General features: G+C 35.1%; 4 protein-coding genes across 4 annotated transcripts; 2 read left to right on the top strand and 2 right to left on the bottom strand.

The window, feature by feature from the left end:
• The first annotated feature begins 2,726 nt into the window (after positions 1–2,726).
• LOC129003455 (myb/SANT-like DNA-binding domain-containing protein 3) lies at positions 2,727–4,689 on the top strand. Its single transcript, XM_054431750.1, has 2 exons — positions 2,727–3,117; positions 4,322–4,689. The coding sequence occupies exons 1-2, from the start codon at positions 2,727–2,729 to the stop codon at positions 4,687–4,689; spliced, it is 759 nt and encodes a 252-aa protein (XP_054287725.1).
• Positions 4,690–5,787: 1,098 nt separating this feature from the next.
• Positions 5,788–7,811, bottom strand: LOC129003456 (putative nuclease HARBI1). The gene is made up of 3 exons (XM_054431751.1): positions 7,114–7,811; positions 6,561–6,680; positions 5,788–6,028 (listed from the first exon to the last, which is right to left on the bottom strand). Exons 1-3 carry the CDS (start codon positions 7,809–7,811, stop codon positions 5,788–5,790), a joined length of 1,059 nt encoding a protein of 352 aa, XP_054287726.1.
• Positions 7,812–9,191: 1,380 nt separating this feature from the next.
• On the top strand, positions 9,192–11,154 carry LOC129003457 (myb/SANT-like DNA-binding domain-containing protein 3). The gene is made up of 2 exons (XM_054431752.1): positions 9,192–9,582; positions 10,787–11,154. Exons 1-2 carry the CDS (start codon positions 9,192–9,194, stop codon positions 11,152–11,154), a joined length of 759 nt encoding a protein of 252 aa, XP_054287727.1.
• Positions 11,155–12,252: 1,098 nt separating this feature from the next.
• On the bottom strand, positions 12,253–14,276 carry LOC129003458 (putative nuclease HARBI1). Its single transcript, XM_054431753.1, has 3 exons — positions 13,579–14,276; positions 13,026–13,145; positions 12,253–12,493 (listed from the first exon to the last, which is right to left on the bottom strand). The coding sequence occupies exons 1-3, from the start codon at positions 14,274–14,276 to the stop codon at positions 12,253–12,255; spliced, it is 1,059 nt and encodes a 352-aa protein (XP_054287728.1).
• Positions 14,277–25,021: the final 10,745 nt, after the last annotated feature.

Genomic DNA, 25,021 nt, shown 5'->3' on the forward strand with positions numbered 1-25,021 from the left:
CCTTGAGTAATCCAGTTTACAGAGAAAGACTTGGTTTTAGAATTATTACTATTATTTTTAAGAAACTTTGGAGGAAATATAGAATTAAAAGTCAAAAGAAAATCACTTAAAAAGTTACTAAAGTTTTCATTTGGGTTCAGGACTGGATCAAATGTAAAATTAATATTTTGGTTTAAATATGTACAAAATTCATCTAGGCCTATTTTTCTATCTGAAATTATTCTTTTGGTATATGAACTTGTATTATTATTATTACCAGTAGTCAATATATTCTTATATTGCCCAGGGAGGCTCAGGAATATGGCGTTATGGTCAGATAAACCTAAATCATTATTCAATTTGTGGTCTACTTTATACATTTTTTTTTTAATCATGTTATCTATACAAGTAAATGAATTGGCAGTTATTCTAGTTGGCTCATTGTACTGCAAACAGAAACCATTACATTCCACAATTTCCTTAAACCTACTTGTGATTGCATCATCCTTTAAAATGTTTATATTAAAATCCCCTGTTATAAAAACATTTTTCCTTTTGGCTTTTTTTTTGTAAACTAACAAGTAGCTTTTCAAGTTTATCCAAAAACAATTTACTTGAATTATAGTTTGGTACTGTATAAATGGAAAAAAATACTGAATTGAAATCTACAAGTTCGCTAGCGGAACATTCAAAAATAAAATCTTCATTTAAATAAGAAAACTCCTGTACAGTTAAGTATTTACAATTATTATCAACTAATATACATGAACCACCCCTTAGGCCACTATTTCTGACATAAGAGTCGGCCCTTCTAAAATTATCTATTGTGTTGAGTAAAGAAATAGAATCATTATCCAACCAAAGTTCATTCAATGACATGACTTTAATATTTAATTTGGACTGTGATAAAAATAAATTGAGCTCTGATATTTTAGTAGAATTTAACCCTTGACAATTGTAGTGCATTACTAAATTAAATTTACTGTAAGTATCACTGTTTTTTAATGAATCTGAGCTAATATATTACTCTGAGCTTTACTGTTGAGATTGTAAAATATGTCTAGAACTAGTTTAGCAGGCATTTGGTCTTTGTCAGGATATCTTAGTTTAAAGACAAATGTGAGCTATTATCTAAGGAGGAATCTACATCTATCACTGGATTGCTCTCACCACTTGACACAACACATTTACTCTGCTTTTTGGCACTTGACACTGATGGTTTCCTCTTCAACACCTCATTGTAGTTGAGATGACCAGGAACCGTTCGGTAGCCTGTGGAGCCAACATCAGGAACTTCTATTGCAGAGGGATGTTGTTGTGTTGAGGGATGCTGATCTGGTGATGACTGCTGTTGAGGGCTACTAGGTGGTGATTGTAGCTGAAGTTGAAACTGTTGTTGTGAAAACACTTCTTGATTGTGCTACTTTTTGTAATTCTTGTCGAAGTTTGAGGGTGAATTGGGGATGGGAGAGTCCATGATGGAGACCACGCTGAGCTCCTGGTTGCATGTTGGTGACAACTATGACCGGTACACCGGTGATATCATGAAACTCGCTTATCTTCATGGCAAAATGCTCAATCTGCACAAGATCTCGGACACATCCCATTGGGGAGCAGATTAGCACTCTGAAGCTCTTGGTTTTAATATTGACTGTCAGATCTTTGAAAGCAGAGTTATAAGCACCCAGCGTTGGTTTGCCGTTGAAGTGTTCTTTGGTTATAAGGCTATATACCGTTGCTTGTTTAGGATTGGTCCTTTGGCATGTCAAAAAGTTTGTTAGGCAATCTTTTAAGTCAGGCTTCCCAAAGTGTTTCCTAAAAGCCACGGCCACACCCGCAGTTATTCTTCTTCTAGCAGATAATGATGAGTGTAACATTTACAATCCATGTGTGCAAAAGCAATATCAGCAAAAGCATATAAGGTTCCTTTCTGACTTTACAAAACAAATGAAAGCGGCAAGTGTTTTCAGCTCAGTTGTTACTCGGGGAATCAAGAAAAGATATCCTTTGCACGTGAATGGAGGGAGGTGAAGTAGCTATACTCTTAGATTCTGGAGCTAATATTTCATGTGTAAATAGCAAGGAGCTCAGGGAATCAAAATATATTATCAAGCCGACTAACGCACTCCTCACTACAGCGGGGAAAACCCATTTAAATGTGTTAGTTGAAGCAGAAGTGGAATTTCGCATAGACTCTATGGGGCGGTTTGGGAGCTCGAGCCCAGCTAGTACGCGCCTAGTGTTGGACGCGCCTAACTTTAGTCCCAGGACCAGAAACCAGGCTTGGGAGCTCGCGCCTAAGTTGAAATGGTCGTAGATCAAGTATAGGCGCGCCTAAGTCGCAGCGCGGCTAGATGGACAGGGAATCGCGGGGAATTTATGTTGTAGGGTTGGCAACGGCCACTGCAGAACTCGTGACAGTCGACAACAACAAAAGCACCCTTGGAGAGGGGGGATATGCCCTGACACTATTTAGTTTTCTGTCAAATTTTGGTGTATGTAGTTCGAGAGGAGGTTGTGAGTTTTGGCGTTGATGTAATTTTTTTATTTTAAGATAATTCTTTTTGTTGTTTTAGTTAGTTTGGCTTAGTAAAGATTGTGTATGGTTACTTTGTTTAAGTGAAAACAGTGAGTTTGATTACTGTTTTTAAGTGGTAGTGATATAAAACAGTGCGGTTGATTACTTTTTTTAAGTGGTAGTGATATAGAAACAGTGCGTTTAATTGTATTATTGTGTCACATTGACCATGGCTGATACCAAGAAGACCGCGAAGCGCACCCCTAATTTGTCCAAACAAGAACTAGATTTAGTCAAAGAATTGGTGTTAAAACATCCAATAATCGAAAAGAAATTGCACGACCAAAAGACTGAATCCATTCGTAAAACTGCATGGCAGAAAATCGCAACAGAGTTTAATGCGCAAAGTTTTGTACATCAGCGAACCATCCCCCAGTTAAAAACTGCTTGGAAAAGAATTAAAAGCACTTACAAAACAAAGAAAGCTGCCGAACGTCGTAGTAAATTTAAAACAGGGGGAGGACCGCCATCGCCAACTACAGAGGAAGATACGGGAATGGAGGAAATATTGGCAGATCAAACACCTCTGGAATACATTCCCGATGATGACAATGATTATGGTGAGTATAATCTTACTAGCAACAGTGCCCGTTGTGGTGAAATATTACTAATATTATTAAATATTACACTTTACTCACTAATATTAATGGTACAGTTTACTCTTTGAAGGTTAATGTTTTAAGTATAATTTCAATAATATTCAAATTCATCGAAGAACAGAGGTGTAAATTAAATCCAGCTATCTGTAATGTTTAAGAGATATTGCGATTTGTATTTACAACATATCGACTCCTTACCCCCGACATAGTTTTGAGTTTAAGATAAAACTGCAATTGTAAAGTATCTGTTGCAATAACACAAATCATTTTTTTCTAAACTTAAGGGAAACATAACTAGCCTTCAAATAAATTCTGATGTGAATAAGTATATAAGACACAATAGGTGATAATAATATCAAATACATACAGATTTCCCATTCCCACGCCAAAAAAATATACAAAATAATTGAAAAATCTAAATTAATTTCATATGTCTGTAAAAATTAAAAAGTAATCAATAATGAAGTAAGTTATATTATAACAATGTCTAGAATTTATATTAATCATAATAAATGTGTTGCATATGTAACAATTACAAATCCATGGATTCCATATATGGATTAACATATCCACGAAGTTTCACTTGTGAATCCTCAGATGGGGGAAGCACCAGCTGCAGCCTAGTGACGTCATGCGGTCACGAGTTGTTTATATCGTTGGCGGTCACCACCCCCTAAGACGCTCTCCCTCGCCAAGGGGTAAGGAGTGAGAGGGGGCTGGTGCAATGACCTTGAGGTTGCCCGCTCAACTAGATCTTCACCTTAAAGTTTAGGAATTTTAAAATGTTGGAAAAGCGGGAATGTTAAGAGCCATACATTTTCCCACAGGATTTTTCATCAATAATACAAATCAAATCAAATCAAACCAAATCTCTTTATTGTCATTGTGTATATAGGCTACATTTATACAATAGGCAAAGTCAAAAATTGTTATACAGTCTTCGTATATATAACAACAACAACATAATAACACATTAATATTTAACAGTATTATCGTAATAAAGAATTAAATTATCGGTTTAAAAATTGATTAACTGAAATGCAGTGCTTAGGCATTTAAACGGAACAATTATACGATTACAATAATGCAAGTAATAAGGCACTTGCCAACTATTACATTAGTTTACGTAGATTTTTTCAATACTATGAAAGGATTTTCTTTTTAGAGGACGATGAACAAACCGTTGACGACCCCACTTCTGTAGAATTCCTATCTCCTGCTTCGTCATCGAGAGCGGAAAACTCAACTACAGGTGGTAATACCCCCTCTACAACCCCTCCTCCAGTTGGTACAAAGAAAACTCACAAGAAAGTTGTGAAGTATGCCGAAGAGTTCCACAAAAAACGGATGGAGTATTTAAAACTGGAGCACGAGGAAAAAATGAGAGTAATTAAAGAAGAACTGAGTTATTGGCAATTGAAAAAACGAATTGTTCTTCGACAAGAAGCTAGCCACGAACATCATGAAGGAGATGTAGAAGAAAGCTCAGAGCAACGAACATTTCAGCTCTTCAGTCAACACCTTACAAACTAAAACCTGTATAACCAAAACGAACGATAGTTTAATATGATTTTTTGGTATTTTTGATGGTATTTTTGCTCGATTTATGTTGTAATAAGTCGTTCAATATTAATTTTAGGAATGTTTTACTAATACGTTGTTAAGGTTAGGGTATGGGGGTTATTTTTTATTTAAAAACATTTCAGGTTGTTTCTTTAGTATATAATCAATTTGAATATTTATCATATATTTATTCCGTTATAATGTCTTTACTTAGTACCGGTCCAAGGAATGATTTCACTTTTTTGGTCTTAGTAATCAATAATCTCTTTTAGACATATAACGACTGTTTAGCCCAAAGACGAAACAATGTTTTACTAACGTTTAATAGGTACTGGTAATAGTATTGTACTGTATGTATAACTATTAAAATTTTTTCCCGGTTTTTAGGGCTAAGGTGATAGTTTTTATTTATAAAAGTGTTTTATTATTTCGTTTGAAATTAGTGTTGAACTTATATAAATTTAGTTTGTTAGTTCAGGTATTGTACTGTATGTATAACTATTTTAATTTTTCCCCGGTTTTTAGGGCTAAGGTGATAGTTTTTATTTATAAAAGTGTTTTATTATTTCGTTTGAAATTAGTGTTGAACTTATATAAATTTAGTTTGTTAGTTCAGGTATTGTACTGTATGTATAACTATTTTAATTTTTCCCCGGTTTTTAGGGCTAAGGTGATAGTTTTTATTAATAAAAGTGTTTTATTATTTCGTTTGAAATTAGTGTTGAACTTATATAAATTTAGTTTGTTAGTTCAGGTGGAAGGAGTTATTAATTTTGCCAAGTATTAAAATCAACCTTTTCGTTATATGTTATTTGGTTATAACAAACAATAATAAATAAAATATCGTAATACAGTTTAGTTCAGAATAAAGTACAAAATCAAATGTATGCAGTTTACGTGTGAACATATTTGTATTTCCTAACTGTACAGCCGTCAATAACAATAAAACATTATTTTTTTCAAAACAGTGTAATTTTATTAGTCACACGAGCCCCGTTTAATTGAACGTAATAAAAAGGTGTAACAAAACTTTTTGCGTTATTCCTACTGAGGTCTCTAGCACACTCTCTAGGAAAAGTGACGACGGATAATGTCGTTTCGAGACAAAATTCCTTCTGGAAGGTCATAAGCAGGGAGGTCGTTCTCATCCACAGGATCATCAGCAATGGCTTCAACGTCATCTAGTGGGTCCACAACATCTTGCCATAATGCCCTTCTTATCCCGAAGTTGTGGAGCACAGCACATGCAACGATGATGATGCAACATCTGCGAGGACTGAAGCGTAAAGTATTGTCATTGTGAAGACACCTGGAAGATATACAGATAAAATTAATATTGCAGTTAATGAAAACCATTAAATCATGGTATATCATCAATGTTGGCTAATTAGTAGCTTATTAGTTATATATTGTACGTTTTTGCTTTGTACCTTTTTTATTTTTAACTTTTAACAATTTTAAATTAAGGTATTTACAGCTGACTTCAATTGATGTATTTGACTATTTACATGCTTCCAAAATGTAAACATGGAAAATTTGGAAACCCACGGGGCGTAGACCCAAGGGAAATATGAAAATTATAATGATATTGCATTGTTATCCATTTGCGAGTTTCAAATTTCTAGCTCGGGAAGTTAGTGTAAAATCTATTGCAAAATTTGTACCTAACAAACAAGGAAGCAAAGTAATATAAACGTTGTGAAAACTAATAAGAGGCCTAAACCATTTACATAAAATTTGATTGTAAATAGATTACACTAATTTATAAAACTAATTTACTATACAATTTTAGACATGACACCCTTAATATAATATTTTCCTATTTTAACACTATCACACACCTGAATCGGTTTTTAAATAGACCAAACATTCTTTCGACACTCGATCTTGTCCGAACTAATGCTCTTTGATAACGTCCCTGGGCAGGAGTAACAGGATTCAACAAAGGTGTCATCAAGAACCTGAAATCGATTCAATACATTCAGCAGTGGCTATATTATTTATACATTTGTATATATATATATATATATATATATATATGTGTGTGTGTGTGTGTGTGTGTGTGTGTATAAATAAATATTAGGCTATTTTATCATGATCGGTTGGAAATGTTACTATGTTAGAAAGTTCATTTGTAGGCTACTTCGTATGGAAGACCAAAACGGCTACACTCAAAATGGTATTACAAAATGTTGTACGCAAAACCAGTACAATATACAATAAATTGTTAATTACACTCCATTAAATACTAAAAAAATAACAATAGGTTTAACACTGTTATTACAATTGATAAAATTAATAGCTAGGTACCTCATTACTTCATGTCAGGGTTGCATTAATATGTAATATTGTTTCACCTACTAATTAAATTATAAACTAAAGTATAATACTTGCCTATTACATTCATATCCGCTATCTCCAATCAGCAGGCCACCCATGTCTCTTTCCTCAAAATTAGCGTAAAGGGATGAGTTTTTAAATACTCTCGAGTCGTGTGTACTTCCCTTCCATCGTGCAACTATGAACGTAAATTCTAGTTCGGCACCAGCAGCGGCTAATACATTGATGGAAAAGAAGCCTTTTCTGTTCCTATACTCCTCCTTGTCCGGAGTGGCAGGGCAGACAATAGGAATGTGAGTTCCATCAATGCAACTTAAAACTCCTGGAAAACCGTACTTGTTGTAAAAACTATTTTTAGTTTCGGTTGCGTAATCCCCCGAGGGGAATTTAATATATTCTCTCTTTAATTCCAAGCAAATAGCCAGCGCCACTTTGTGAACTATTTGACAAGCAGTAGATTCGCCGCAATCTAATAAATCACCCGTTTCTCTGTGGAAGCTACCTACAGCAAAAAAACGTAAGGCTATCAATACTTTCTTCCAGATAGGAATCCCATGAGGGCCTCTCGGGTCAGGAGCTCTTAGCCTCGGAGTTAATAATTCAATTAATTCATTCACTGCATCCTTTGACAATCTAAATCGGTCTCTAAACTCTTCTTCTGACAGATCATTCAATGGATTAAAATTACGATATCTACCAGGTATGCGAGGTGGATGTATCCTGACATAGTCCAAATAATCGAGGTACTCCATATCACTAGCGCGCGGTCAATGACACTACACGAGCACAGTCACAATAATGTACTTGAACACTGAAACGATCGATAAAGACTGAGCAGTGAGCAGTGATTCTGAGCAGTTTTTATGATCTATTTTTATTGTTCGTTTTATTTCTCCACTCTTTCATAATCGGAGGAGAGGGAGTGCAGGGGAATACGTATATGCTCACTTTTTCGTAGTGAATATTTATTATAACAAATAGATTATTTATAATAAAGGTTTGGGTGCTTATTATCAAACTCTCGGTTAAAACAACTCCCGTTATTGCCTATATTTATATTGCATCTAACAATAAATACAAAAACAAAATAATTGTTGGTTAAAAGCGATCTTTGTTTTATTTTTAACTTAAGAAACCTAAAAAAATTTTTTTTTTCAAATATACTTTGAGGGTAATGAAAATGTTCGGAATTTAATAACGAATTCCAATATAACATTCTTTTAGTTAATATGTAAACAATAAACTTGCTAATGAGCTAATACCGGCATGATGTCGACTTAGACCTGCCCTCTGGCAGGACTAAAGTTGGGGACTAAACTCACTGATTTTTATGACGAAAACATACCTCTTAGTCCCGAAATTGGTCTCCCAAACCCACCGAGACTATCTCTTAGGCTGGCGTCTAAGTCTACTTGACTCCCAAACCAACAATATTTAGGCGCGAGATTATCCCTGCACAAGTTAGGCGCGCGCCTTACTGATCCCGAGCTCACAAACCCGTTTTCGAGGCGGCAGCCTAAAATACCGGAAATATCCGGATTTAGTCGCGGACTAGCGCTAATACCGAGCTCCCAAACCGCCCCTGGGGCGGTTTGGGAGCTCGAGCCCAGCTAGTACGCGCCTAGTGTTGGACGCGCCTAACTTTAGTCCCAGGACCAGAAACCAGGCTTGGGAGCTCGCGCCTAAGTTGAAATGGTCGTAGATCAAGTATAGGCGCGCCTAAGTCGCAGCGCGGCTAGATGGACAGGGAATCGCGGGGAATTTATGTTGTAGGGTTGGCAACGGCCACTGCAGAACTCGTGACAGTCGACAACAACAAAAGCACCCTTGGAGAGGGGGGATATGCCCTGACACTATTTAGTTTTCTGTCAAATTTTGGTGTATGTAGTTCGAGAGGAGGTTGTGAGTTTTGGCGTTGATGTAATTTTTTTATTTTAAGATAATTCTTTTTGTTGTTTTAGTTAGTTTGGCTTAGTAAAGATTGTGTATGGTTACTTTGTTTAAGTGAAAACAGTGAGTTTGATTACTGTTTTTAAGTGGTAGTGATATAAAACAGTGCGGTTGATTACTTTTTTTAAGTGGTAGTGATATAGAAACAGTGCGTTTAATTGTATTATTGTGTCACATTGACCATGGCTGATACCAAGAAGACCGCGAAGCGCACCCCTAATTTGTCCAAACAAGAACTAGATTTAGTCAAAGAATTGGTGTTAAAACATCCAATAATCGAAAAGAAATTGCACGACCAAAAGACTGAATCCATTCGTAAAACTGCATGGCAGAAAATCGCAACAGAGTTTAATGCGCAAAGTTTTGTACATCAGCGAACCATCCCCCAGTTAAAAACTGCTTGGAAAAGAATTAAAAGCACTTACAAAACAAAGAAAGCTGCCGAACGTCGTAGTAAATTTAAAACAGGGGGAGGACCGCCATCGCCAACTACAGAGGAAGATACGGGAATGGAGGAAATATTGGCAGATCAAACACCTCTGGAATACATTCCCGATGATGACAATGATTATGGTGAGTATAATCTTACTAGCAACAGTGCCCGTTGTGGTGAAATATTACTAATATTATTAAATATTACACTTTACTCACTAATATTAATGGTACAGTTTACTCTTTGAAGGTTAATGTTTTAAGTATAATTTCAATAATATTCAAATTCATCGAAGAACAGAGGTGTAAATTAAATCCAGCTATCTGTAATGTTTAAGAGATATTGCGATTTGTATTTACAACATATCGACTCCTTACCCCCGACATAGTTTTGAGTTTAAGATAAAACTGCAATTGTAAAGTATCTGTTGCAATAACACAAATCATTTTTTTCTAAACTTAAGGGAAACATAACTAGCCTTCAAATAAATTCTGATGTGAATAAGTATATAAGACACAATAGGTGATAATAATATCAAATACATACAGATTTCCCATTCCCACGCCAAAAAAATATACAAAATAATTGAAAAATCTAAATTAATTTCATATGTCTGTAAAAATTAAAAAGTAATCAATAATGAAGTAAGTTATATTATAACAATGTCTAGAATTTATATTAATCATAATAAATGTGTTGCATATGTAACAATTACAAATCCATGGATTCCATATATGGATTAACATATCCACGAAGTTTCACTTGTGAATCCTCAGATGGGGGAAGCACCAGCTGCAGCCTAGTGACGTCATGCGGTCACGAGTTGTTTATATCGTTGGCGGTCACCACCCCCTAAGACGCTCTCCCTCGCCAAGGGGTAAGGAGTGAGAGGGGGCTGGTGCAATGACCTTGAGGTTGCCCGCTCAACTAGATCTTCACCTTAAAGTTTAGGAATTTTAAAATGTTGGAAAAGCGGGAATGTTAAGAGCCATACATTTTCCCACAGGATTTTTCATCAATAATACAAATCAAATCAAATCAAACCAAATCTCTTTATTGTCATTGTGTATATAGGCTACATTTATACAATAGGCAAAGTCAAAAATTGTTATACAGTCTTCGTATATATAACAACAACAACATAATAACACATTAATATTTAACAGTATTATCGTAATAAAGAATTAAATTATCGGTTTAAAAATTGATTAACTGAAATGCAGTGCTTAGGCATTTAAACGGAACAATTATACGATTACAATAATGCAAGTAATAAGGCACTTGCCAACTATTACATTAGTTTACGTAGATTTTTTCAATACTATGAAAGGATTTTCTTTTTAGAGGACGATGAACAAACCGTTGACGACCCCACTTCTGTAGAATTCCTATCTCCTGCTTCGTCATCGAGAGCGGAAAACTCAACTACAGGTGGTAATACCCCCTCTACAACCCCTCCTCCAGTTGGTACAAAGAAAACTCACAAGAAAGTTGTGAAGTATGCCGAAGAGTTCCACAAAAAACGGATGGAGTATTTAAAACTGGAGCACGAGGAAAAAATGAGAGTAATTAAAGAAGAACTGAGTTATTGGCAATTGAAAAAACGAATTGTTCTTCGACAAGAAGCTAGCCACGAACATCATGAAGGAGATGTAGAAGAAAGCTCAGAGCAACGAACATTTCAGCTCTTCAGTCAACACCTTACAAACTAAAACCTGTATAACCAAAACGAACGATAGTTTAATATGATTTTTTGGTATTTTTGATGGTATTTTTGCTCGATTTATGTTGTAATAAGTCGTTCAATATTAATTTTAGGAATGTTTTACTAATACGTTGTTAAGGTTAGGGTATGGGGGTTATTTTTTATTTAAAAACATTTCAGGTTGTTTCTTTAGTATATAATCAATTTGAATATTTATCATATATTTATTCCGTTATAATGTCTTTACTTAGTACCGGTCCAAGGAATGATTTCACTTTTTTGGTCTTAGTAATCAATAATCTCTTTTAGACATATAACGACTGTTTAGCCCAAAGACGAAACAATGTTTTACTAACGTTTAATAGGTACTGGTAATAGTATTGTACTGTATGTATAACTATTAAAATTTTTTCCCGGTTTTTAGGGCTAAGGTGATAGTTTTTATTTATAAAAGTGTTTTATTATTTCGTTTGAAATTAGTGTTGAACTTATATAAATTTAGTTTGTTAGTTCAGGTATTGTACTGTATGTATAACTATTTTAATTTTTCCCCGGTTTTTAGGGCTAAGGTGATAGTTTTTATTTATAAAAGTGTTTTATTATTTCGTTTGAAATTAGTGTTGAACTTATATAAATTTAGTTTGTTAGTTCAGGTATTGTACTGTATGTATAACTATTTTAATTTTTCCCCGGTTTTTAGGGCTAAGGTGATAGTTTTTATTAATAAAAGTGTTTTATTATTTCGTTTGAAATTAGTGTTGAACTTATATAAATTTAGTTTGTTAGTTCAGGTGGAAGGAGTTATTAATTTTGCCAAGTATTAAAATCAACCTTTTCGTTATATGTTATTTGGTTATAACAAACAATAATAAATAAAATATCGTAATACAGTTTAGTTCAGAATAAAGTACAAAATCAAATGTATGCAGTTTACGTGTGAACATATTTGTATTTCCTAACTGTACAGCCGTCAATAACAATAAAACATTATTTTTTTCAAAACAGTGTAATTTTATTAGTCACACGAGCCCCGTTTAATTGAACGTAATAAAAAGGTGTAACAAAACTTTTTGCGTTATTCCTACTGAGGTCTCTAGCACACTCTCTAGGAAAAGTGACGACGGATAATGTCGTTTCGAGACAAAATTCCTTCTGGAAGGTCATAAGCAGGGAGGTCGTTCTCATCCACAGGATCATCAGCAATGGCTTCAACGTCATCTAGTGGGTCCACAACATCTTGCCATAATGCCCTTCTTATCCCGAAGTTGTGGAGCACAGCACATGCAACGATGATGATGCAACATCTGCGAGGACTGAAGCGTAAAGTATTGTCATTGTGAAGACACCTGGAAGATATACAGATAAAATTAATATTGCAGTTAATGAAAACCATTAAATCATGGTATATCATCAATGTTGGCTAATTAGTAGCTTATTAGTTATATATTGTACGTTTTTGCTTTGTACCTTTTTTATTTTTAACTTTTAACAATTTTAAATTAAGGTATTTACAGCTGACTTCAATTGATGTATTTGACTATTTACATGCTTCCAAAATGTAAACATGGAAAATTTGGAAACCCACGGGGCGTAGACCCAAGGGAAATATGAAAATTATAATGATATTGCATTGTTATCCATTTGCGAGTTTCAAATTTCTAGCTCGGGAAGTTAGTGTAAAATCTATTGCAAAATTTGTACCTAACAAACAAGGAAGCAAAGTAATATAAACGTTGTGAAAACTAATAAGAGGCCTAAACCATTTACATAAAATTTGATTGTAAATAGATTACACTAATTTATAAAACTAATTTACTATACAATTTTAGACATGACACCCTTAATATAATATTTTCCTATTTTAACACTATCACACACCTGAATCGGTTTTTAAATAGACCAAACATTCTTTCGACACTCGATCTTGTCCGAACTAATGCTCTTTGATAACGTCCCTGGGCAGGAGTAACAGGATTCAACAAAGGTGTCATCAAGAACCTGAAATCGATTCAATACATTCAGCAGTGGCTATATTATTTATACATTTGTATATATATATATATATATATATATATATGTGTGTGTGTGTGTGTGTGTGTGTGTGTATAAATAAATATTAGGCTATTTTATCATGATCGGTTGGAAATGTTACTATGTTAGAAAGTTCATTTGTAGGCTACTTCGTATGGAAGACCAAAACGGCTACACTCAAAATGGTATTACAAAATGTTGTACGCAAAACCAGTACAATATACAATAAATTGTTAATTACACTCCATTAAATACTAAAAAAATAACAATAGGTTTAACACTGTTATTACAATTGATAAAATTAATAGCTAGGTACCTCATTACTTCATGTCAGGGTTGCATTAATATGTAATATTGTTTCACCTACTAATTAAATTATAAACTAAAGTATAATACTTGCCTATTACATTCATATCCGCTATCTCCAATCAGCAGGCCACCCATGTCTCTTTCCTCAAAATTAGCGTAAAGGGATGAGTTTTTAAATACTCTCGAGTCGTGTGTACTTCCCTTCCATCGTGCAACTATGAACGTAAATTCTAGTTCGGCACCAGCAGCGGCTAATACATTGATGGAAAAGAAGCCTTTTCTGTTCCTATACTCCTCCTTGTCCGGAGTGGCAGGGCAGACAATAGGAATGTGAGTTCCATCAATGCAACTTAAAACTCCTGGAAAACCGTACTTGTTGTAAAAACTATTTTTAGTTTCGGTTGCGTAATCCCCCGAGGGGAATTTAATATATTCTCTCTTTAATTCCAAGCAAATAGCCAGCGCCACTTTGTGAACTATTTGACAAGCAGTAGATTCGCCGCAATCTAATAAATCACCCGTTTCTCTGTGGAAGCTACCTACAGCAAAAAAACGTAAGGCTATCAATACTTTCTTCCAGATAGGAATCCCATGAGGGCCTCTCGGGTCAGGAGCTCTTAGCCTCGGAGTTAATAATTCAATTAATTCATTCACTGCATCCTTTGACAATCTAAATCGGTCTCTAAACTCTTCTTCTGACAGATCATTCAATGGATTAAAATTACGATATCTACCAGGTATGCGAGGTGGATGTATCCTGACATAGTCCAAATAATCGAGGTACTCCATATCACTAGCGCGCGGTCAATGACACTACACGAGCACAGTCACAATAATGTACTTGAACACTGAAACGATCGATAAAGACTGAGCAGTGAGCAGTGATTCTGAGCAGTTTTTATGATCTATTTTTATTGTTCGTTTTATTTCTCCACTCTTTCATAATCGGAGGAGAGGGAGTGCAGGGGAATACGTATATGCTCACTTTTTCGTAGTGAATATTTATTATAACAAATAGATTATTTATAATAAAGGTTTGGGTGCTTATTATCAAACTCTCGGTTAAAACAACTCCCGTTATTGCCTATATTTATATTGCATCTAACAATAAATACAAAAACAAAATAATTGTTGGTTAAAAGCGATCTTTGTTTTATTTTTAACTTAAGAAACCTAAAAAAATTTTTTTTTTCAAATATACTTTGAGGGTAATGAAAATGTTCGGAATTTAATAACGAATTCCAATATAACATTCTTTTAGTTAATATGTAAACAATAAACTTGCTAATGAGCTAATACCGGCATGATGTCGACTTAGACCTGCCCTCTGGCAGGACTAAAGTTGGGGACTAAACTCACTGATTTTTATGACGAAAACATACCTCTTAGTCCCGAAATTGGTCTCCCAAACCCACCGAGACTATCTCTTAGGCTGGCGTCTAAGTCTACTTGACTCCCAAACCAACAATATTTAGGCGCGAGATTATCCCTGCACAAGTTAGGCGCGCGCCTTACTGATCCCGAGCTCACAAACCCGTTTTCGAGGCGGCAGCCTAAAATACCGGAAATATCCGGATTTAGTCGCGGACTAGCGCTAATACCGAGCTCCCAAACCGCCCCTAAGTGTTTTGTACATGATGTGTTTGTAGTAGAGGAACTAAATTGCTCTTTACTGCTAGGAAATGATTTCTTGTCTCAATATTGTACAGTACTCGATTATGATAAGCGAACAGTTACGTACTCGTGCCAGGGTCAACGTACAGAGTTGCCGATGCTAGGTAACTGGACACGCACTTCAGCGCGCAATGATGAGTCAGCCGCTACACGTAGTGCCCCAGTACAAATAGTCTCAGTCGATTTATTCGATGCTTCCCAAAACTTTACACTAGATGCATCCAACGTGACTCATACTTTGGAAACACTTGTCCACGAGCCCAAACCCCAAAACGTGACTTTAAGCCAAACCCCAAAACGTGACTTTAAGCTGTTACCTTCCAAAATTATATTTATACCTCAGCTGTACTCAGTGGGTGAGTGGGTTGGGTTAGGAGTTGAATTTCTAAGACTAGGTCAGGAAAAAGCGCCACTTGTTTTTTTTAAAGATTAAGGTGAAAACAAGAAACCCCCTTTTAAATTCGAATACATATCAATTTACTCAATCAATAAATCACAAAACACAATTTTTTATTATAAATGTGAACCGTTAATTCAGAGCTCATAAAAGTTACAAAGTATTTTGTTACTCACAAATATTTCCAAACCCCTAAGCTTATGACTTGCTTCAGAATACAACAATTATAATACAATTCCAAGTAAATACCTAAATTACAAAATATTTCGGACGTCCTTGTACTATATATTTAAATCAGAAACCCTTTTTTTTTTGTTTTAAGTAGATAAGAGAACAAATAATTATTATATATACACAATACACCAATATAGAAAAAGTTAAGAATAAAAGTTAAGAATTACTTAGGCTTAAAGCCATTAAATAACTGTGCAGTAGCACCACACAGTTCATAGGTTCGATGATCGGTTACTCAGCTGGAAAAACTGTCCCAGAGAATCACAGCACAAGAAAATTGGAAAAACATAAGTGTCTGACCTTAAGTGTTGAAGCGTAGTCACCACAAGTTATCAATAATATATCCTAAGGTCCAGGTAGATTATTGTTGGTCTCAAATTACAACCTTCTAGAAGTTTCCTCAATAAGTGATAATCTCAACAGGGTATACTCAAAAAAGCCTGAAAATGTAGTATACCTAGCATTAAACAGTGTCATAAAAGTACAGTTCTGTGAATCCTGAAATATTCATTTACATATACAATGGGTATGGAACAAAAACAATATAAATTGATCTTTGTAACTCATCAAACTTTAAGTTACAACACCATTATAATAATATTAATTGTTTGTAAGTAATATCAATTAAAAGAGTTAATATTACAAATTCAATAAGTACCTTTCCTTCAGCAATCATACACTACTGTAGTAAAATATCTCAATTATTGTACTCATAAATCAACATTAATAATAATCTTTGTATATGAAATAAAATTATATTTGCAAGGTTAAACAGTGAGATTCACATAATAATAATTGAGTAATCACAAAACTGAACAAATTTAACATGTAACTTTAATTTTCATAAATTATTGGCATTACCGTTACTGCAACGGTAAACGATTGCAATTGAGAAATTATTTCTTTACTACAAAGCTAACATGTCAATACCTTTACAAATTAAAGAAGGTGAAACAATTATATTTATCAAAACAATTATTAACTGTAATAAGAGGATAAAATATTCAAAAAAATTACCATAAGATTCAATATTTAGTTACATAAGACTTGCAGGAAAAGTTTTGAGATAATACATGTGAAATCCTGAGTTGAATGGTATTACTTTCTGGATAAAAATTGATTATTTAAAACACAATACATTTTTCCCAATATTTACAAAAGAATGGATTTTTTTCATCAGTTTTCCTTCATAGTAATACAGTTTGAAATGAAATTAAATTAAGCATAGACAAATGTACTCACCCTATGGGCTTTTGAAGACAAGTTTTTCACAGATAAAAATTCCTTAAATACATTAATCATAAATAGACAACATTTCCTTATTTGCACATATTTACAGGTAGTTAACATTTCATTTTCACTTGAGAAATAGGTATGTATTCTTGAGTTTTAATATCCCAACAAAAGGCTCAAAAATTATTTAACTCAACATAGAACACATTAAATCCTGCTTCAGCAGTAGTCAATTCCCAAGTGACGCTCTGTAATGGTTAGTTCAAGTTGGCAGACAGGAAATTTTAGAAATTCAGGAATGGAATGTAGAGATAAGGATGGTCGAGTACACAGTCCAACTGCAGACAATAGATGCTCGGAAATTCACTTCCCTTCAAACTAAAATATTGAAGAGCTGAAATATGAAGTCTTTAAAATAGTTTTATAAAATATAAAATGGTCACACTCCACCCTTTCTTCAAAAGAAAAAAATCCATTCACTTGAAGTGCTCGTGATCTTCAGAAATCTTCTTAGTCTTGAATCAGTTCCGCGTTTGACGATGTGTATGGTTTCAAGTCTTCAATGTGCCATCTTCCAACCATTCGACCAACATTGTCTTCAAGTTCGTAAATGAGGGGTGACACCTTTCTTGAAATTTTGTAAGGTCCAACAAAGGCAGGTGCAAATTTTGAGATCACATTCTTCTCCTTGCTAGACTGGACGAAGTTCCTCTTCCATACATGATCTCCTTCATAGAATTCCATGTTTCTTCTCCTGAGGTTGTATTGCCGTGCGCTTCTGATGTGAGCAAGAGCCAGACGCTTTTCAACATCTTCATAGATCTTCTTAAGCTTGGAATTGTGAGAGCGGTAAGGAGAGACATCTTGACCAATTCCTGAATTGCAGTTTCCGTCAATATTCTCCATCCGGGTTATCTCTCTTCCAAACACTAGACTTGCAGGGGTGTATCCAGTCACCTCACTCTTTGCAGTCCGCAAGGCAAAACCAAGTTTAGGAAGGCATTCATCCCACTTCTGATGATAATCACCAACATAAGACCTAATCATAGTTATTATTGTACGATTATACCTCTCGGTTGGATTGGCTTGCGCATGTCTGCGAGCGTTGAAAAACATTTTGATTCCATAAGAGGCACACAGATTTCTTGTTTCCTTTCCTATGAATTCTGGTCCATTATCGGAAATAAGAGCACGTGGTGAACCGTATATAAGGAAAACTCTCTCTTCCAAGTGTTGAGCAATGAGCTTTGATGATAGAGACCGAAGAGGAAAAAGCAAAGTGTATTTAGAAAACAGGTCAGTGACGACAAGAATATACTTGAATCCCCTAGGAGTCCTAGGAAGTGGACCAATCACATCAGCTGCTATTATTTCAAAAGGTTGCGATACAGAGCGATTTTCACCCATCATTCCTGCGGGACGCTTCTGTTCTGGCTTTGCCGCTTGACAAATGGTACATCTTCGAACATAGTTAGCGATATCAAATTTCATTTTGGGCCAATAATACAGTTGAAGAATTCTGTGGTAGGTCTTGTAAAATCCTAAATGGCCTGACTTAGGATCATCATGACATTCACGATAAACTTGCTCTCTATAATCTTTAGGAACTACAAGTTTCCATTCAAAGCGGTGGTCAATTTCTGGTTGTCTTGGCCTAATATATTTGTACAGAGTATTTCCTTTAATCTGCCACGAAGGATAATTCTCTGGATGGTTTAGAACATTATCATACACTGCCTGAAACCAACCATCTTTGACACCTTGTTTCACTTCAATCAAAGCCAAATCAATTTCTTCCTCCTGTGCTTCTTTTGTTGCTGTTCTTGAAAGTAGGTCCGCTACCGCATTATCCTTCCCTTTGCGGTGCTTCAATTCGAAGTTAAAGGCTTGGAGACGAACTGCCCACCTTGCTAAACGTCCTCTAGGGTCTTTAAGGTTTGCTAACCATATAAGGCTATGGTGGTCGGTATAGACGGTGAATTTGGCTCCCTCAAGATAGGATCTGTAATGCTCAATTCCCCAAATTACAGCCAAGCATTCCTTTTCAGTTGTGCTGTAATGTTTTTCAGCTCGGTTGAGTGTGCGACTTGCATAAGAAATAACATGTTCGCCATCTTCATAGTTCTGTGTAAGTACGCAACCAATTCCTTCGTCAGAGGCATCACAGTGTAGTTCAAAGGGTAAGTCAAATTTGGGACAAGATAAAATTGGGGCATCAATAAGAAGTTGCTTGATTTTCTGAAACGATTGTTCAGCTTCTTCACTCCATTTGAACACAGTATTCTTGTGTAAAAGTTTAGTCAATGGGGCTATCTTTGTAGCATAATCAGGTATAAATCTCCTATACCAAGATGTTGCTCCGATAAAACTCCTAACAGCCTTTTTTGAAGTAGGTGACGGAATGTTCTCTAAGGCTGAAACTTTATCTGGGTCAACATGAAGACCTCTGAAGTTGACCTTGTATCCTAAATATTTTAATTCTGATCGACATAGTTGGGTTTTCTCTTTGTTTATGGTTAAGCCAGCTGAGATGAGACGTTCAAAAACTTCAGAAAGAACTTTGACATGTTCAGGAAAAGTTGAAGTGACAATGATGATATCATCCAGAAAGACGAAAACTGAAGGCTCTAATTTTGGTCCTAAGATCTGATCGATTAACCTTTGCCAGGTAGCCGGAGCATTTGTGAGACCAAATGGCATCCGTTTAAATTGAAAAAGTCCACGGCCTGGTATGGTAAATGCAGTCTTCTCTCTTGATTCTTCAGCTATCTTAATTTGCCAGTATGCTGATTTAATATCAATACTGCTCAAATATCTTGCATCACGCAGCTGATTTAATATTTGGTTGACATATGGGATGGGATATGCATCCTTTTTGGTTAATGCGTTCAAGCGCCGGTAGTCAACGCAAAAGCGATAAGTATTATCAGGTTTTCTGACTAAAACCACAGGTGACGACCACGCACTGGTACTAGGTTCTATTATGTCATGCTGTAGCATTTCATCCAATTCCTTGTCTATGTGTCGTTGAACATTTGGCGAGACAGGATAGTAGCGTTGCTTGACTGGTGCAGCATCACCTGTGTCAATCCGATGCTCTACAAGAGAAGTACAACCATATTTTGTTGTCATTTGCGGGTAATATTTGTTAGTTAGCTCAGTTAATTGCTCCTTCTGCTCTGTAGTTAAGTGTTCTCTAGCACATATTGCTCGGGAATTACTTTGAAATCCACCCGTAGTACAACTAGCTATAGTACAATCAATTGGTTCCTTGAAGTGGAGTTGGTCAGAAAAATACCACCTACCCCTAGATAAATCAAGCATAATGCCGAAAAGTCTTTGAAAGTCGGCACCAAGAATCAATGACACTGTAGTGTGAGGTAAATACAAAACTTCCATTACAATAGTTCTCCCAGATACTTCAATTGGAACGTCCACCGCCCCTCCAATAGAACATTTTGATCCATCTGCAGTAGTAGCTTGGGTTATGTTTGAAGACCTGATTCGATGTCCTAAAAGTTCTAGCATTCTTCGAGTCTTGTCTCCTATTATTGTTCTATTTGCTCCAGAATCCAATAAACCTGTAATTTCAGAGCCACCAATATTTACATTGAGATATGGCCTTACATCTCCTTCCTTGAAAGTTAACAAAGAGGTAATATTTACAGAATTATTTACAACAAAGCTATCCGGACTTAATCCATTTTGGTCTTGACTGGAGCGGAACGGGAGCCGGATGTCTGGCGTTCCGCCGGAGAGTTTCCCAAATTATTAGTAGTCTTGGAACTGCACGAGGGACATTTTAACTTGGTTGTGTTTTCCTTGCCACACCCATAGCAGAACATTGTCTTAGGCTTAAAACAATCTGAGAAAACATGACCGGGTTTGTGACAATTCCAACAGGTAAATGAATTTTTGGATCTTTGATGATTACTTCTGTTAAGCGATGGGTTAGAAGACTCTACAGTTGATATTTTAATGTTGTCCTTCTTAATACGAGGTTTATAAGCGAGATCAGGCTCGAGAAGGCTTCTTTGGGGTTTTGTGTCATAACGTTGAGCTCTGAGACGACCTTTTTCTAGGCTACGTAAGATTACTTCAAGCTCATCAACATTCCTGAAATCTTGGAGGCAGAGTGCTGACTGGTATTCCGGAAGTACATTTTCCTCAATGATATCGAGCATATCTTCTTCAGATTTTGGCCTAGTCAAGCGACTAAATAAACTCCTCATTTTTGCAATATACACTGTGACGGTTTCTTCGGCACCTTGTTTTCGGTTCTCAATTTCTCTCATAAGTCTTCGATCGTAGTCGGGATCTTGAAAGGCGTAGAGCAATTTTGTCTCGAGTCCTTGCCAGTCCTTTATTCTTCCACGGCAGGACCTGTAAACTACTAAGGCGGAGCCAGTAAAGAGTTCACCAGCAGCATGGAATAACTCTCGGAAGGTCATATGATTTGCGACACGTCTATCTTCAACGTCAGCTAGGAATGCCCCAACACTTGTGTTGTCATCTCCAGAAAATTTCAAGTTCCATAATCTCACCGGGGTCCTCTTCAGCATAATCCTTCTAGAGTTACGTCCATGGTTTTCATCTGAAGATAGAGTAGAAGATGATGACATAGACAATTCTTCTTTAAAATGACAAGTCTTCTTCTTCTTCTTACTCTTCTTATCTTTTTTCTTCCGCAGCTTCCTATCTACATCCTCTTCAGCGCTGGTCTCAGAATCTGACAAAATCAACGCGTCCATCTTCTTTCTTCTCATCTTCCAGTCATCCAGAAAGTCTTTATTTCTTCTCTCATTTGGCCTTATTACTTTTGATGCTAGTTGCTTAGGGAGACCTGCCCCATGTTCTTCACTAGACGAAGTAGAAGGTCGAGCATTAACTGTTTTTGTAGATTCATCTAATTTATTTTGGTCCATAAGTTCCTTATCTTCACTGTCGCTGGGAGAATCCATCTTATCAGAGTCACCATTCATATCACGGAGTGATTGACCAATCGGTTTCTCATAGCGTCTCACGATATCTTTTATTTCTTGACCAAGTTTTTGTCTATCAGCTTCATAACGGCCACCTAATCTTCCAATTCTCTGATAAGTATGAAAGATCAATGCTTCCACTCTCCGCTTCAATTTTGGTACGTCAGTGGTTTCCAAAGGTAAAACGAGGAGATTAAACATTTCCAAGAGCTTACTTATTTTATCTTTGCAGATGTCAACCTCATTTTCGTCATCGTACGCAATAGGTATTGGTATTGACCCAGACTGTTCTTGCCTCAAAAACTTTCTCAACTTCTTCCTTAAATCTTCCATCCTAATCGAGGAATAGTCCTTAAAGCTCCGAACATCTAACTCATGTTCAAGTTCATTCCTGTCCAGATGGTTAATGTGTGACGACTTGTACATCATTTTTCTCCCAAAATAAATTCAAAGTTTCAAGGCTAATATTCAAAGATAAACCCAAAGATTCAGAATAAATTCAAAGCAACAAATTATTCAAGGTATAATGTACGACACAATCAATAATCAACAATTTTAGAGGTGATAAACAACTAATAACCTCTACAAAGAACTGTACAATATTTCTCCAAGCTACAAAAACTGGACCAAAATATTCAAATAAGTTCAATAATAATCAGGGTTCATATAAGTTTGTTATTCTTCTAAGTGTAGACACAACACATTGTAACAAAACTTCGATAATGTGTGCCCTAAAATCTCCAAGTTCAATCAAGAGTTTTGTATAAGTTGACTGTATAGATAAAAATTCTTCAAATTCTTAAAAAAATCAAGTTCATAAAACCTTGAGTAGGAATCCAACCTAGGCCTACCACGTTGGCCGCGCCATTTTATTGTTACCTTCCAAAATTATATTTATACCTCAGCTGTACTCAGTGGGTGAGTGGGTTGGGTTAGGAGTTGAATTTCTAAGACTAGGTCAGGAAAAAGCGCCACTTGTTTTTTTTAAAGATTAAGGTGAAAACAAGAAACCCCCTTTTAAATTCGAATACATATCAATTTACTCAATCAATAAATCACAAAACACAATTTTTTATTATAAATGTGAACCGTTAATTCAGAGCTCATAAAAGTTACAAAGTATTTTGTTACTCACAAATATTTCCAAACCCCTAAGCTTATGACTTGCTTCAGAATACAACAATTATAATACAATTCCAAGTAAATACCTAAATTACAAAATATTTCGGACGTCCTTGTACTATATATTTAAATCAGAAACCCTTTTTTTTTGTTTTAAGTAGATAAGAGAACAAATAATTATTATATATACACAATACACCAATATAGAAAAAGTTAAGAATAAAAGTTAAGAATTACTTAGGCTTAAAGCCATTAAATAACTGTGCAGTAGCACCACACAGTTCATAGGTTCGATGATCGGTTACTCAGCTGGAAAAACTGTCCCAGAGAATCACAGCACAAGAAAATTGGAAAAACATAAGTGTCTGACCTTAAGTGTTGAAGCGTAGTCACCACAAGTTATCAATAATATATCCTAAGGTCCAGGTAGATTATTGTTGGTCTCAAATTACAACCTTCTAGAAGTTTCCTCAATAAGTGATAATCTCAACAGGGTATACTCAAAAAAGCCTGAAAATGTAGTATACCTAGCATTAAACAGTGTCATAAAAGTACAGTTCTGTGAATCCTGAAATATTCATTTACATATACAATGGGTATGGAACAAAAACAATATAAATTGATCTTTGTAACTCATCAAACTTTAAGTTACAACACCATTATAATAATATTAATTGTTTGTAAGTAATATCAATTAAAAGAGTTAATATTACAAATTCAATAAGTACCTTTCCTTCAGCAATCATACACTACTGTAGTAAAATATCTCAATTATTGTACTCATAAATCAACATTAATAATAATCTTTGTATATGAAATAAAATTATATTTGCAAGGTTAAACAGTGAGATTCACATAATAATAATTGAGTAATCACAAAACTGAACAAATTTAACATGTAACTTTAATTTTCATAAATTATTGGCATTACCGTTACTGCAACGGTAAACGATTGCAATTGAGAAATTATTTCTTTACTACAAAGCTAACATGTCAATACCTTTACAAATTAAAGAAGGTGAAACAATTATATTTATCAAAACAATTATTAACTGTAATAAGAGGATAAAATATTCAAAAAAATTACCATAAGATTCAATATTTAGTTACATAAGACTTGCAGGAAAAGTTTTGAGATAATACATGTGAAATCCTGAGTTGAATGGTATTACTTTCTGGATAAAAATTGATTATTTAAAACACAATACATTTTTCCCAATATTTACAAAAGAATGGATTTTTTTCATCAGTTTTCCTTCATAGTAATACAGTTTGAAATGAAATGAAATTAAGCATAGACAAATGTACTCACCCTATGGGCTTTTGAAGACAAGTTTTTCACAGATAAAAATTCCTTAAATACATTAATCACAAATAGACAACATTTCCTTATTTGCACATATTTACAGGTAGTTAACATTTCATTTTCACTTGAGAAATAGGTATGTATTCTTGAGTTTTAATATCCCAACAAAAGGCTCAAAAATTATTTAACTCAACATAGAACACATTAAATCCTGCTTCAGCAGTAGTCAATTCCCAAGTGACGCTCTGTAATGGTTAGTTCAAGTTGGCAGACAGGAAATTTTAGAAATTCAGGAATGGAATGTAGAGATAAGGATGGTCGAGTACACAGTCCAACTGCAGACAATAGATGCTCGGAAATTCACTTCCCTTCAAACTAAAATATTGAAGAGCTGAAATATGAAGTCTTTAAAATAGTTTTATAAAATATAAAATGGTCACAAAGCCCTATTTCTAATGGTATCTCTGATGTTGTAGAATCTGATATTCTAACGATAGTACCTAAATCGGACCCTCTACCTCCTAACTTCTCAGGAAGTATAACTGATAGTGGCGGGAACAAAAAAAATATAAACCCACAGTTAACG

The sequence above is a fragment of the Macrosteles quadrilineatus genome, unplaced genomic scaffold, assembly GCF_028750875.1.
Source record: "Macrosteles quadrilineatus isolate MER2022 unplaced genomic scaffold, UCM_ALF_1.0 Scaffold_9__3_contigs__length_116548681, whole genome shotgun sequence".
NCBI lineage: Eukaryota > Metazoa > Arthropoda > Insecta > Hemiptera > Cicadellidae > Macrosteles > Macrosteles quadrilineatus.